Source organism: Callorhinus ursinus, unplaced genomic scaffold (assembly GCF_003265705.2).
Source record: "Callorhinus ursinus isolate GAN/ISIS: 27379988/994484 unplaced genomic scaffold, GSC_fseal_2.0 scaffold4, whole genome shotgun sequence".
In the NCBI taxonomy this organism is placed as follows: domain Eukaryota; kingdom Metazoa; phylum Chordata; class Mammalia; order Carnivora; family Otariidae; genus Callorhinus; species Callorhinus ursinus.
The window spans coordinates 81,494,545-81,511,008 of NW_027397066.1; the positions used below are offsets into that span (position 1 = coordinate 81,494,545).

Below are 16,464 nucleotides of genomic sequence, written 5' to 3' on the forward strand. Positions count from 1 at the left end.
TAATCTCAGGAAACAAACTGAGGGTTGCTGGAGTGGTGGGGGGGTGGGAGGGATGGGGTGGCTGGGTGATAGACATTGGGGAGGGTATGTGCTATGGTGAGCGCTGTGAATTGTGCAAGACTGCTGAATCACAGATCTGTACTTCTGAAACAAATAATGCAATATATGTTAAGAAAAAAAAGAAGAAGAAGATAGCAGGAGGGGAAGAATGAAGGGGGGTAAATTGGAGGGGGAGATGAACCATGAGAGACGATGGACTCTGAAAAACAAACTGAGGGTTCTAGAGGGGAGGCGGGTGGGGGGATGGGTTAGCCTGGTGACGGGTATTAAAGAGGGCACGTTCTGCGTGGAGCACTGGGTGTTATGCACAAACAATGAATCATGGAACACTATATGAAAAACTAATGATGTAATGTATGGTGATTAACATAACAATAAAAAAATTTAAAAAAAGAAACTTACTCATTTTTCAAGCAGAAGTTGCTTTGTGGGTGTTTACAAACAATGCATTTTCCACATTGGGGAGTAAAGAGTGGAATGACTTTGTCACCTGGAGGATATAAAACACATTCTTCTTAAATTTCTACCCAGGAATTCATAGAGCAAGAACTGGAAGCTTATGTGTGTTAGAGGTGTGTGTCTTTGAAAAATCTCCAAGAGATTGAATTTATTCACCACCATATCACTGGTCCTTGCCTGCCAGCACCGTTAATGGTTTGGGTTTGTATGTGCCTGAAGATTCCCAAAGAGGAAATACAAATATTGGGAACAACGTGAATTTAAAAGACTGTTGCTCCTGTATTAATAGTTCTCTTTCGTTGTGTGCCTTTTCTCTTGGGGGTTTTATACATATCATCTCATAAATCCTTGACAATTAAACCTTAAATATTCTTACTGTAACTGTAAATATAAATGTTAGCTGTGATCAGGCTGCCATCGTTCCACCAGATGCCTGGGGATCCGGTAGTTTGTAATAGTTTGGGACAAAGTAAAAATGAGTATTGGCTTTTCAAAGTGACTGCGCTTTTAGGGTTTTCATTTTGTTTTGTTTTTTAAGGGAAAACTAACAAAAATGGGACAAAGAAGAATTCAAGAAATCCCTCTGTCAACCTCAACAATGAGTTAGGCACTCTCTTTGAGGATAAAAACTGACTTTCGGATGTTTGTAGCTGGCAACTTAATTGGTAAATTATTTTTTCTGCTTTGGTAGAAGGAAAAGTAAGTGTAAGTGTGTCATTTATTATTAATTTATTTCTAACTAAAGGAAATATGAAGAGCTGAGACTCAACCAGACGATTTATTTTATTATTTTCTGTTCACAGGCCAATTAAGTATATGGTAAGGGAGAGGCCACATTTACTGGTAAAGTTCTTCCCACCTAAGAGGAGACCATGTTGATTTAATCATAGCCTCATGGCTTCCATCCTGTGAAATCAGCACAGAACAGTTTCCATACACTGATTTGGAGGCTCAGGACATAGACTTAATTTTTCTTATTTTGTATCATTTATAGTTCTCTTTGGACCTGACAGAAGACAGTACTCAGCAACACTAAGATGGAAATTATTTGTTTATGAACTCTAACTTTGGCAGGCACTGCATTTCTTTTGATCTTTATGTGTCCCCGGGATCTAACCTGGTGCCTGACATCGACAGGCACTTGCTAAAGGAGAAAATTTATGAGTGCATGAATACACACATGTCTGAGTCAGGCAGGGAGGGAAGAAAGGAGGAGACCTATGTTCTAGTCCCAGCTCTGCCATGACCTTCTGCAAGGTCTTTCCAGGCTGGATGATCTTGGGGTCCTGAACTGAGGTACATTCCCTAAGTGTGAATTCTGTACCTGGTTTTACTGTAGTCACCCCTTCTCCAATGCTTTCCACAATGCCGGCTGCCTCATGGCCCAAGATCACAGGGAGAGGTGTGATGAGCCTTCCACTAACCACGTGATCATCGGAGCCACAGATTCCCGAGGCCACCATCTACAGGGTAAAGGGAGGATGATTAGATTTAGAAAAGATTAGGATCCTTTCCTTTTCCTCATCAAACAATTTGGAATAGTCTGTGAAATAATTGTTTCTGAAATATTTAAGTCTTATTTAATATGCAAGAATGTATCCATTTTTATAGAAGTAGAAATTGCAGATTAGCACTAGGAAAATTGTCCCTTAAGTTCTACCATCTGATGCTAATTGATTTTGAAATCTTGATGTATATCCCTTTGCACTTTTTATCCTGTACAAACACATAAGTTCTTTTTTATTTTATTAGGATTATACTGTATATACCCTTTGATTCCTTTTTAAACATTTGACGATTTATATTTATATCTTTCTTTGACAATAAATGTAATTCCACTGTTTGGATCACCATATAAAAAGTTCCTCTCAATGGATTTTTCCTTATTTCCATTTTTACCATTTTCTGAATTTTTTAAACCTAAAACCAAATAGAAATGGAAAAATGTTTCACCTTAATACGAACTTCATGGGCCTTAGGGGGTGCGACCTCCACCTCCTCAATGGAAAAGGGTTTCTTTATCTCCCACAGCACAGCTGCTTTGCATTTGATTACCTGGAAATTGAATGGAAAGATGAAACCAGTTTGTCCCCACTTTTAAAGTCAGGGAGAGTGACTTTCATTTTTTTATGTGCAACATCTAGCCCCATGTCTGGAACCTAACAAGGGTTCCATAGAAATGAAGAACCTCTGATTTACAAAGAGAATAAAAATACCTTTTTAACAACTGGCAAAGCAATAACAAGGAAAGAGAAACAGAATTAACTATAATGAAACATTGAGACAAAAGGGAATACATTCTTTTAGACCATCTTAATAATGTTGGCTTTTCTTCTCCAAGGGTTGTTTCTTCCTGATATTTCTTAATGTGGTCTCTAAATCGATTGTTTACCCACAACTGTTGGCTAGTGCTTGAAGTTCTAAATCAACATAATTTTGCTGACAGGTATAGTGCTGTTCACGTAAAATCTATTGCCCTCTTGCTCAGTTCTCTGCTGAAGCCCAAACAATCTAACTTTATGATTTCATCTGCACATTTGACTCCCTGACTAGGATGCCTTCTCTTTCTCTATTTGCCTGTTCTCTTCTTTCGACTTTGTTTTCCCTACTGCGTGTGTGTGCTACTTGTTTGCATCACTCATTTGACAGTTAGCTTTGGTAGTGCTGTTTTCATCAAATTTATGTGTAGATATTCCTTCCAGATTAGGTCTGCAACAAAAATCGCCGAGGTTACAGCTGTATGCACCCACTCACACATACCCCCCCCCACACGTATATATTTAAAAATGAGAGATTGGTGTGCTGGAATTTCTAGCTAGCACAGCTTACCCATGAAGGTTCTGAAAAATAAAAAGTTGAAAACATGTTTTTAGTGCTTGGGAATATAATATAAAACCTGTCTTCTTTGTTGCAAAGCTTATACAGTTAAGGGAGTTTTTCCTAGAAAGAATTGGCATAATTGCAAATATGATAAAAAAAATCTTCAATAGAAATTTATCCTTTTGACAATTCATTCTCATCAAATCCTCCCACTTTGCAAGGTTTTTGCTATGGTCAATGCCACAAAAATGTGAAAGTTCTTGGAAATAATACACTAATAGTAGATAGATCCTAACTATAGGGTTCTGTTCTGGGCGAGTTACATGCTTGATCTTTAAACCTCACAATGATGCTACCAAGGCAATATTATTGAATTTTTGGTCTTATTTTACAGATAAAAAGATTGAGGCTCAATTGACTCAGTAATTAACTGAGTAATTTTCCCAAAGTCACAAAGCTGGCTGTCCAGAGAATTAAGATCCATCCAACTTAAAAAAAAAAAATCACCCAACTCTATTTTTTTACTACCCCATAGGTAGTGAAAGATTAACAAAGGTTAAATAATAATAACAGCAACAATAATAATAGCAGTGACTAACATTTATTCAATTATTTCTATGTACCAGGCACTATTCTAAGTGCTTTACAGTATTAATTTATTAAATTCTCAAAACCACCATATAAAATAGGTATCATTATTGTCTCTTAGCATTTGAGGAGAATATAATACAGGAAGGGTAAACAAAAATGGTGTTGTCACAAGGCTAAAAGTGATTGATGTGGCATCCGAAGGGGGAGGATTGTGTTCATTTAGTTTACACTTTTGCTCTCTGACCCTTCTTTTAAGCTGAGTTTTGGCATATTTCATTTTCCTTTTTCCTAACTCTTCTTCATTTGAAATGTAATGCCATCATAAAGGCTAACCAGTAATGAGTGAAAATAAAGAGAGTTGCAATGAGAAAACCGACAGTTGGCGACCTGTGTGATTTCCCGCCGATCTTACTGATACAGGAGTGTTGTGTGATTTCCCGCCGATCTTACTGATACAGGAGTGTTGTGTCACAGTGTGTGTAGAAACCTCAGAATCTTTAAGTTATCATAGCAAGATAGTATATTGTGTGATCCACGCCTAACATAACACATGTACTGGAAGCAGTTGCACAGGCTTTTGTAATTGAGCAAATAACATGAATTGCTTATGTTGAAAGACCACATGCGTTTCTCTGTCCCTGCGAGCACATTGAACAAATAAACATGTCTCCAGGGAAAACTTAAGAGTCCATTATCTGTGTTCCCAGTGCTAATAAGTGATTCAAACCATATCACTGTTATTATTTTTTTGTAAAAAAAAATGGAAAAGATATTCTTCCATAGAATTTCTATGGAAATTTCCTGGATTATGCCACAATAGGACCCTTTTAATTCAGAATTTGCATGTTGTTGTTGGCTTGCCTAACCTTGATGACTCTAATGCTTTGAAATCAGTATGCCTTTTTTAAGAGATTTCATAGTAAGCTTCAAAGGATAAAGCCCTCTGAATCAAATTCCTCTCATAGAACTTTTGTCAGATCTAACTTCCCTGTGTTCCTACAAAGAATATGATTACAAAAAATAACACATTTAAATTATGGTTTCTTAATATAAAGATAACTTTTTGATTAAAAACATAGAATTTTAGGTTTGCAAATTATTCATGATTGGCCATAGCTCCTGCACATTAATATAGGAAGTAAAGACTTTATTAGATACAGATGCTATTCATTCTTGATAAAGATATTTAGGAATAGCTTTTTTTTTTTTAAGAAATAGAAATTAAATTTAAAGATCACCCAATTCAACAGAAAAAAAACTCCATTGGTTTTTACATGAAGCTTTGCCTAAACCAATTATTAAGACAATTTGAAAATTATTTTTTCCTTTTAATTGAACATACAGAGAGACAATGCATAAACAGATGTTTTGCATTATTTCATGAAGGCACTTTTGGTTTCTTGCATGACCTCCACAAGTTACAGCAAATGTTATAGGAAACATTAAATTGCCATTGCATAACATTTAAAAATTAAATTCAGACAGGAAACTCAGCTGTATGAAGAGAGAAATTTTTTTAGAAAAAGTGTTGTGAAACTCATCAACTATAAATGTGTTATAATTTATACTTCAAAATAATTTTTAAGAAATATGTCCCAGTGTTGTCACAGTCTATAAAACACTCGTAACAGAGGAATAGCCTATTTTCATTGTAATTTAGTAGAATTGCATATTGAAGCACATAGTGTACTTTGTATTTTAGTGTATATTGTTTCTAATATATATGTAAATTTTAAATTATTCATTAATAGTATATCTCTTTGTGTATTATATAATAATATATTTCCCCAAAAGTAAAAAAGCTTTTTTTGCTTACTTTTCCTGCTGTGCTCATGATTCCGTTTTATCTTCAGGCCAGGAGACTGGTGAGTTCTTACAGACTCTTTGCTGCTTGAGTACACAAAGTTGATATATTACACAATTGTTTGAGTTGGATGGATTTAGTAATGGACTGAATTAACAATCCATTACACACACGTGATCTCGGGCCTTTAAGCCACATCCCTCAGCTTATTCTCCAGCGAAGTCAAATCAGAAAGAAAGGGTCACTGAGCCAGCGTTCAAACCTTGACTTTGCAATATGCCAATTGCAGTTAATATCTGGATTTCATCAGGTTAAATATTTCCCTACACAGAACATTTTAATCTCCCTCTTTTTCCTGGATTCTATATTTCTTATCTCTCAGCCCCACACAGGGTGTTCAGAGTTCTGTTTTACCATTGTGTGCACTCATCTCCAACTTCCAATCCACATATTGCATTTAGAGAAGAGAAGTAAGGAAGCAGCACAAATGATGTAGGACAGAGAGTGCTTCCAGCCAGAGGAACATATTTGATTTAGCATTCTTTTCACAGCAGAGAAGTCATTGCAATGCAGACAGCTGTCAGTCTCAGCAGAGGTGCTCACCATCTCTGGCATTTCTGCTCCGTGCAATAGAAATCAGCACTGACTGCACACCTCCCCATTCCAGGCACTCAGCTGGGCACAGTGGGGTGGCAATGATGGATAAGAGGTGGCCTCTGTCTGTGCCAACAGGGAGTTTGGAGTGGTGGTTATGGCATGGCAGACCCCATCGTTGGATTCAGGCAGACCCTATCCTTACCAGCTGTGTGCACTTAACTGTCTTTGGTTTTAGTTTTCTTATCTATAAAATGAGGATGACTAAGCTCCTCAAGGAGTTGTCTGAGGAAAACTGAGATCATCCTTTTAAAGCGCTTAACAGGGGGCCTGAAATAGGACAACCTTTGATGAATATTAGCTACTCGCTAAGGTTTCAGTGCTGACAACCTTACCACTTCCTTTTTATCCTCCAAGCACTCTAGCGACTGCATGTTCTTAATGTTGTGTGTCGTCAACATGACTTTTGTGCTCTTTCAGCTTTCCAACAATTGCGCAGTTTTCTATATTAAATCCACTTTGTTTGAAATACAGTTTTCTATTTCCTTAACTGGAAACATATAGTTCTTGTTGCCAAGAGTGGTCCTGGAAGCATATTCTCGAGTAAACAAAAGTATTTACACAGACTAGGTTGATGTCTTTGTAATGGTCACAGTTTGCTGACATAGAAAGCACTGAAATGAGTATGTTTAAGGAGGATGAGAAGGAAAATATCTGTAATCATCAACAGAGGAGAAGTCAATAGATGACTAACAGGGCCCAGATGCTCTTTTCTATTATAGATTGAATGTAGGCCTGATCTGCAATGTTTTGCACACCATCCATGTGCCTTCCCCTCCCGTAGTTTTCCGGAGCACTTGCAAGGTGTTCAAAATATAGTAGCTTTTGAATCCTTATATGATAAAGTCACTGAAAATGTTATGCTCAGCCACATACACCTATTTGCACAAGGCTATGAAATTTGTTTTAGAATTCTCACTTATTTTGTATTCTATGAGTCCTAGAATCTAACCAACTCTTTTGTCTCCATCATTTTTCTGGTTTTTGATTTTTCATTTTCATTTTTACCAAAATTAAACATGCCTATATGTATGCAACTTTTTTTTTACAAAGCCTCTTAAGAGAAGCAGCAGCATTGACTTTCCTAACTCTTTCTACATTTACTCTTCCCTAGAAGCCACTGCTTTCAACTTTTGAAACTTATTATTTTGTTTTTTATTTCCACATCTCTAAGTAGCATGCCTACATTCCTAACATGGTTTTTCTTTGGGCATTTATATTAACTTCCCATTTTGGAGGATGAAAATTTGAGGCAGTCATTACCACAAAAATACTCTACTTCTCTTCTGCTTCCTGAAGGAGTAACAATAATTTATATTATTAGGACTATGTAAATGCTGCTTACATGTGAGCTGTGTAGTTTGCAATTTTTTTTCCTTTTACCTAAACAATCCTGTTTTTCCCTAGGGTTAAATACTGGGTTTTTATTTTTTTTTTTATTTTTAAAAAATATTTTATTTATTTATTTGACAGAGAGAGCACATAAGCAGGGGGAGTGGCAGGCAGAGGGAGAATCAGACTCCATGCTGAGCAGGGAGCCCTACTGGGGACTCGATCCCAGAACTCCGGGATCATGACCTGAGCTGAAGGCAGCCGCTCAACCGACTGAGCCACCCAGGTACCCCAAACATTGGGTTTTTAAAAAACTAGCTTGGTTTTGTCTTTATACTTACAACCAATTCAATGCCCATAGTGTCTCCAGTGGTCTAATTTTCCACTTAAGACAAATAGGTGCATCAAGCATCCCACCAATTTTGTCTTGTAGACAAATCCTGCCTGGAGTCTTCAACTTGCTCCAGAACAGCCTGGGGGTGCTCTGTCTCTGGGGCAACCTGCTGTATTGGATTCCTGGGGCTGCCGTAGCAAATGATCACAAACTGAGGGCTTAACACAATGGAGGTTTATTTTCCCCCAGTTCTGGAGGCCCAAGATCTGAAGTCAGTATCACTGGGCTGAGATTAAGCGTCAGCAGAGGTTCCAAGAGAGGATCCATTCCATGCTTTTTCCAGTTTCTGGTGGCTGCCGCATTCCCGGGGCTTGTGGCCACACACTCCAACCCTTTCCTTCCTCGCTCCTTCCTTCCTCCTCCTTCACATTGTCTTTGGGAGCTGGTAGCATGTTCTGTTTATCCCCAGTAGCCTGCAATTTTACAATGATCTGTTCTGGGTGGGTGTATTTTTATCCGTTTTACTGGCATGCTGTGGCTTTTAAAAAAAATGAGGATTAACTTTTCAGTCCTAGAAAATTTACTTAAACTGTTTCATTAATACTCTCTCTTCCTTCTGTCCCCCTCCTGCCCTGCCTTGTCCATTCTTTCATTCGTTCTGGAACTCCTCCGATATTGAATGTGTTGATACACTACTGTCATTTTCTCTCCCCAGCCCCTTTTGACTTTTTTCCAGCTCTTTGTGTTTGTGCTCCCCCCAGTTTCAAACCTCCTCTTAAAATGAAGGCACAGGTGGCATAGGCAGGGTTTGCAGCGTATGCACAGTCCTCCTAGGGGTTGGGGGTACCTGCCAGCCTGGCACTGGCTCTTCATCTGCAGTTCCAGGGCTGGGGCGAGAGGTGCGCTGGAATCCAAGCCTGGGGTGATGAGCAGCAGGGAACTGGCTCAGAGCACCCTGAGGCCTCCTGGCAATGAAAAATCTGATTTCTAAGATTAAGAACTTCTACTTTGGCTAGGTTGCCGCCATATTGTCACCTGGGAATTTACGCATCTTATATTCACGGAAACGGGAGCCCTTTTTTTTTTTTTTTTTTTTTTTGCTTACCATGCCTGTTGGTCTCCAGAGAAACTGTGAATGATATTTCTATGATGACTGATAAGTTCATGGTCTAGCTCAGACCTGTGCGACAGCTTGAACATGCTAGCTCAATAATAACACATCTCAGTTTGCCAGAGACATTGCCTGTTGTCCCAGCGTGATTATTAATAGCTTGCCCCTTGCTTTCAAAAGTGTGCTGGTTCAGATGGTTAATTATGGGATCACCCTACTTACCCTTGCATGTGAGCCAGAACAGAGGTTCGTGGATATCCTGGGTGGGACCCGGATTTAGTCAGCTACAAAAAGCTTCCTTGGAAGAAAGCAAACTTCAGAGTTTCCGAGAGTTAGCCCTTGTTAACTGCTTACCCAGTAGTTCTGGTAGTTGTGAACTATTTCAGTGATACTGTGACAATTAACTGTAAAGAGTAGTACAGGATATCCCTTAGCTAACCTTTACTACCTTGTGAATAATATAAGCTGGTCTAGGATTAGAAAGAGCAAAGGCTAATGTGATTTTTAAAATTTGACAGGCTCGTAAGAAAATTACTCTCAGAAGCTGAATTAGAATGAATCAAAGTCTATATTCAGTAACTACCTAATATTTAAATATTTAATTTTGTTAGGAAATGATTATTATAAAACTTTAATTAACTAGTCACTGAAAGATCTGAAAGTGGTAACTGAATTGAAGTTTTATTTTTATAAAACTTGCAATAACCTGGAAATAGGCCACTGCATAAGAACAAATAGAATTACTGGAATGAGAAAGTGAAAAGTGCAATAGTTATACTGTAGCTTTAATCAAATTGGTATTTGTAGAAATTAATGGTCATAAAGGTGGACTTGAGTGTTTTTTTCTTTTCTCTCTTTTTTTTTTCCTGACTTACAATCCAGAAGACATTCTGTGTGCTGCTAGCATAAACAACAAAGACAGAACTTGTTTATTGGTCTAATCTGCATGTTAGTGGAAATTAAAAAAAATCCTGGTTTGCACAGCTGTGTGAAAGATTGTCCAGATAAGCTCTTTAAGTCATTTACCATATCAACAAATATAAGAAATTTTCTTTTCAATGAAGGCAAATCAGAAAAAAAGCAAGATCATTCTTATGTAAGCCTGCTGGTTTACTACTCACCTGGAAATCCAGGAATTGCGGTAATCTTGGCCAGCTCTAGTTGTCTTAAGGTAGGTCACTGTAGTTTCAAAACAGAATTAATGTTTGTTTAATGTTAAAAGTAAGTATCTTCGTGGTATGCCTTGTCTGGAATCTAAGTTGCAGGGACGGGAAGGGAAGAATGCTAACAAACAACTTTAGGAATAAGTATTTCTCCTGAGTCTAAATTCAGCCCTTGGAAAAGTAGAATCTAAAAGAAATGCTGAAGTGCAGTATATTCCTTTATCTATAAAAGAGAGTTCAAAGGCACCACCCCTCCGCGTCCTGCCCTGCTTAAATAAAAATAGGAGGAAGGATTTAGAGGAGTTCATGAGCTATTTATATGACACATAGTGCCTTCTCCTCCTACAGGGACATTCCAAAGATTATAACTTAAGCAGTAGGTGATTTTCAGGTCTGAGGGTTCTGGGCCCTTTTGAGCAGTTTTTACTTATCTATTTTAAAATTAACTTTATTGATGTCAAAAAAATGCATCCATTCTAAGTGTATACTCAATGAGTCTACCAATCAATAGACCTCTAAATCCACCATAAACAAGATATGGAACATTTCCATCACCCCCCAAAGTTCCTCTTCTGTCCTTTTACAGTCAGTCCACCTACATATACCCAGCTCCAGGCAACCACTGTTGTGCTTTCTGTTAAATAGATTGTTTTGCCTATCCTACAATTTCATATGAATAAAATCATGCCAGTACACAGCCTCTTTTGTTTTTAGCTTCTTCAGTTTTTGAGATGTAAGTATATTGTGGGTAGCAGTAGTTTATTCCTTTTTATTGTTAGACCGTGTCCATTGCATGGATTTACCATAATTTGTTTATCCATTTACCAGGTGATGGACATTTCAGTTGTTGCGGTTTGGGCCAATATGAAAATAGCCACTGTAAACACTTGTGGACAAGTTCTTTTGCGGACAAACGTTTTCTTTCTTTTGGATAAATATTGAGGAGCAGATTTGCAGGTCATGTGGTAGGTGGATATTGAATTTTATGAAAAATGGCCGCACTGTTTGCCAAAGTAGTTGTACCATTTTACACTCCCACGGGCAATGTATGTAAATTCCAGTTGTTCGGCATCCTCACTAACACCTGATACTGACAGTCTTTTAAATTTTAACTGGTGTATTGGGTATAGTGTTATTTCAGTGTGGTTTAAATTTGCACTTACTTCAGGGGCACCTGGGTGGCTCAGTTGATTAAGTGTCCGACTCTTGGTTTCGGCTCAGGTCGTGATCTCAGGGTTGTGGGATCCAGCCTCGTGTTGGGCTCCCTCCTCAGTGGGGAGTCTGCTCAAGATTCTCTCTCTCCCTCCCTCTCTGCTCCTCCCCGCACACATGTACACATGCTTTCTTTCTCTCTCTCTCAAATAAATATATGAATAAATCTTTTTAAAAAATTTCCATTAATATTAAATATTCATTAAAAAAGAAATTATTATCTACTTGACAATTTTTTTCAGGCTCATCCCTACTGGAACTAACACTGGGGAAGGAACCATAATCTCAGTGCTAAAGTAATTGCCTATGTTTTAGTATTTCTGTCTCTGGAGAACTTTACTGTTGAAGGTGATAAATTATCTTAAGCTCTTTTTTTTTTTTTCTCCTCTATATTATTTGGTTCATTCTCTTACTCATCCATTAATTTATTCAACAAGCATTTGCAATAGGGTCAAAAATTTATGCAGGATATTTTTTTAAAACCCTATCTAAAATTTTGTAGGCAGGATATGTTTTTTAAAACCATATCTAAAATAACCCTATTGTCTTTTCTAACACCCAGTCCTGGCTGAAGCCCAGAGAGAAGTTGGGACACTCAGATCTGACTGTTTTCCACATCTTCTCTCTTTCCCTTTTCCTTCCTACAGCCCCCTAGTAACAGGGACTGACTTCCCTGCCTTCTTCTGCATCACATCTTCCTCCTATCACCATGCAACAAGGCCTGGCTATCATGGGCAGAAGGGATATAGGTGTTATCATTGTGTGAGAAATCTGAGTCCTCTCCAGGTTTAAACAAATGAAAGAAAGGAATTGAGAAAATTCTCTTCCCTACAAAGCTGGCTTTTAAGTTTATTATCTTACTTCAAAGCCCTGTTTTAACTGTCAGAAATTGAATAGCAACAATCCTTATCCATATTTTTTTCGCCACCAGTCAAATGGATATTTCTGGTCAATTGAGAAGAAGCACCTAGAAGGAGATGGTGCGGTAGAGAAGCAAACAGTTGTAATTCAGAAGGCCAGCTTTGGGACTGGGTAGAAAATTCCAATGTCTTTCCAATTTCCCTTTTCTGGCCAAAGCTACAAAGGATGGTTGTTGAATAGAAACATCTATTTACCCTCCTTCTAGAAAGATGTTTTCTTTCACTTTTGGAAGGCATCATGCTATCTGAACTTTATTCTGTCCTCACTGAATGTTTTGCAATGCTTTGCAGTGATTTGCAATGCTTTGCGATAACTTTAGGGTTACCCCATGAAAAATAAATGAATATCTACTGGTCCTTAAGAGATAAGCCCTCCCAGACATGCTATACACTAATAAAAACACAACCATCTGTGGCTTCCCATTATGTGTTCACCCTGCTTGTACTGCTGACCAAATAAAAGAAGTTTCATGTGGCCATGTTCCAGGTAGAATGAGACTACACATTTCAATCTATGGTGAGCACTGTGAATTGTGCAAGACCAATGAATCACAGACCTGTACCTCTGAAACAAATAATACATTACATGTTAAAAAAAAAAAAAAGAAGATAGTGGGAAGGGAAAAATGAAGGGGGGGTATCGGAGGGGGAGACGAACCATGAGAGACTATGGACTCTGAGAAACAAACTGAGGGTTCTAGAGGGGGTAGGGGGAGGGGTTAGCCTGGTGATGGGTATTAAAGAGGGCACGTTCTGCATGGAGCACTGGGTGTTATACGCAAACAGTGAATCATGGAACACTACATCAAAAACTAACAATGTAATGTATGGTGATTAACATAATATAAAAAAAAAAAGCCTCTGCCCTGAAAAGAAAAAAAAGAAAGAAAGAAACGTATAATCTTGCTCTGATGGGATTAAAATTTGTTTGGAACACTCCTCAGTGACTGGGAAGAGGAGCAGTACCTCTTTCAGCAAAGTGCCTGAGCCCTTGAGTCAGAGTTGGCTGGTTTCTTCCTACTCATATTATCACACGATTGAAATAATTAGTTAACAAAGTTTAAAAGCAGGGTGTATTCTGAAATCTCCTATAAAATAATATCGTCAAGAGTCTGAAAGACAGAAGTTCAGTAAAAGTTAATCTTAAGTTTGTAAAACTCTTCTAAAAACAATAGAGGGGCACCTGGATGGTGCAGTCAGTCGAGTGTCCGACTCTTGGTTTTGGCTCAGGTCCTGATCTCAGCGTCCTGGGATTGAGCCCTGCGTTGAGCTCTGTGCTTGGTGTGGAGTCTGCTTGAGATTCTCTCCCTCTCCCTTTGGTCTTCCCCCTGTGCTCTCTCTCTCTAAGATAAATAAAATCTTAAAAAAAATAGAAAATTGAAAAGAGTATGTGTGTAAGTTTTTTGTGTAGAGCATGAAAATTACATTAGGAAGTAGAAATAGGCAAAAAAACATGTTTTCTCTTTCTGCCATAAACTTGAACTTTTGACACCTTCCACATGTTTATTCTATTATCTCAGAATTGCATAGTTACTCTGATTTTATTGTTAACATTACACGATATTCCATCAAGATTATTGTAAATTCTAAGTTTTCTGCCTTTTGAAAAGTGAAGAACCTCTGCTTTATAAGGCCTTCCTGACACAAACTCTGTAGGAAAAATAAAAACACTCCTATTGCACTTTGAGGTTTTGTTGCAAACATTCTGTGGTTGGATGGGATAATTAAAGTCTAAGTTATTCTATACACAATAAAACCAAGGGTCCTCTGAGATTATGCAATTTATTCATATCACACAAAATTGATGAAATATCTGGAATGGGAGCTTCGTGTGCTTTCTAGTATACCTCACCGATACAGGGGTCTGACCACATGTGTCTTAGTTCTCTCAGCTTATTGCATCCTTGGCTTCAACATGATAGGAGAGTAGCCTGTCTGCTACACTTGCACTCAACAAAACCAACAATGACTACAAAAAATGGTGTCCACAGTAGAAATTCAGATGGCCACAGTCAGAATAGATTTCCCATTTGTATTGAGAAGCATATTCTTTGAAGCATACCACATACTTCAGTGTTTGAACCAGATGGAAACATAATGACAAGGAAAATAGAGAAGTATTTTGTTTTATATCCTCCTGTGTGCCTTTTTTTTCCCTTTTAGAATGAACGGGTCCTGAAGTGACCACTGGGAAATTTGACCGTTCCTGAACTATGAAGTATTATCTTTGCCCATAAGAATTATTCTACTCTTCCTTACCAGATACTGCAATATCACTGCCTCCCTTCCTCAGTCCAGGCTTTTCCATGAATATAATATATGAAAGGGGCCCGGAGAAAGCACATGGCATCCTGAAATGCTTAGCGACCTAAGGAAAAGTGTTACAAATGTGAATAGAGTTAGAGTGTGGGAACAGTTTATGAGGAGGTCTAGTTCTATGTGTTGTTTTGTTCAAGTAAGAACTGCACACTGAATGGAAGTTGCGTTGCTAGTCAATGTAAAATGACCTAGGAACTGTGCACACAAATTAGGTTTTTATCTTTAGCTATAAAATGAGCTCTCAAGCACATAGAGTGGAAACTGAGGACTGTTCTGCTCATCCTTTCTTTTGAAAAATGCAGTGACTGGATAGATGTCACTTAAGAAAAAGTCAACAAGAAAAATCTACAGTGGGGCTTATAAAAGGATACTATAGCTTAAGGAAAGGGAGCAACACCCCCAAATATAAAAGAAAATAAATCTATATAAGAAATACATCATAATTTTAAGAAAGCAATTGCTTCAGTGGTCTTCAAGCATATGAGTGGGGTAGGCTCCATGAAATAGGTTCTTTGCCCAACAGGCTAAGGCAAAGGCTGGGATCCAAGTATTACCTGAATTAATGGGAAACTTATACAACAAGCTATAGGTACACTAGTTTAAAAGTTCTCTCAAAATGGAAGTAGTAAATATAATTAACACTTCTGACATCAAATAAGCAATCTGGAGGACAAACTTGAGATACTCATCAAGAAGCTGTAGAGTGGGTTAATAAAAAGATACTTCTTAAAGGGATAAAGATTAAAAATAAAAGAAAAGATGACAATAACTTTATTTATTTATTTATTTAATTTTATTAAGTATTTATTACATTTTAGGCATACACTGGGCAAATTCAAATGAAAAAGAAATCAAGATGGTTTCATAAACATCATATAGAGTAGCTGGCAAGGCAAAGAAGCACGAGACCTGACAAAGAGGTATCTATTTTGTATTAATAAAAGGAAAGTTGCATAGTCAAAAAATATCCTAGCATTAAATAATGTGATACTTCACAAGATAGAATTATGGGGAAAATGAGAGACATAAACACCTAATGGGATCTTAGAAGTGCTGGTCTAGTCTAAGGGAGAGGAATGCATAGAGGTTGGGCCACTCAATCCGTGAGGATGCCTGTACCCTAAGTCATAAAATCTTAGTGAACAATGGCTTAAGCCTTAGCTACTCAAAGTGAGGTCCACAAACTAGCAGCATGGGATTCATCTGGAGCTGGCTAGAGATGCAGAATCTCAGGCCCAGCCCACATGTACTGAATCAGAATCTGCATTCTAACAAATTGCCCAGGTGATTCAAATGCACATTATTCATTCATGCACACTCATATACTTGATATATAAAGACAATTTTGAATAATAAAATATTAAGGTAAAATTATACATGCTACATACTCTACATATAGAGACTATCCCCTTTTTTGAACATTTATGGAAGACTTACCAAATGCACCGCTAGGATATAGCAACCCTCCTGTTAACTCCAAAGAGCAGAAGTTGTACAAGTAAAATAGTCTAAAAATTAGATTAAGATTTAATTGCACGGATTTAAACAAAAATCAACAAGCAAAAATCACCAGTTGTTGTTTCAAAGAGGATATTAAAAATAAAATTATGGACATTTTAGAAGGCTATATACCAAAGTTTGTAAGATGCTCTCACTTGTATTCATAGGCAAAAGCTTTAATTATT

At 37.7% G+C, this 16,464-nt stretch overlaps 1 protein-coding gene across 1 annotated transcript in view; it reads right to left on the minus strand.

Moving 5' to 3' along the window:
- ADH1B (alcohol dehydrogenase 1B (class I), beta polypeptide) overlaps positions 1–5,878 on the minus strand; it is an 18,822-nt gene extending 12,944 nt beyond the window's left edge. Inside the window, exons 1-4 of the mRNA XM_025873554.2 lie at positions 5,747–5,878; positions 2,473–2,574; positions 1,844–1,982; positions 463–550 (exon numbers count right to left, since the gene is read on the minus strand). Coding sequence (XP_025729339.1) covers positions 463–550; positions 1,844–1,982; positions 2,473–2,574; positions 5,747–5,764 — 347 coding nt within the window. The 5' untranslated portion in view covers positions 5,765–5,878. The remainder of the gene's footprint in view (positions 1–462; positions 551–1,843; positions 1,983–2,472; positions 2,575–5,746) is intronic.
- Between the last annotated feature and the right edge of the window lie 10,586 nt (positions 5,879–16,464).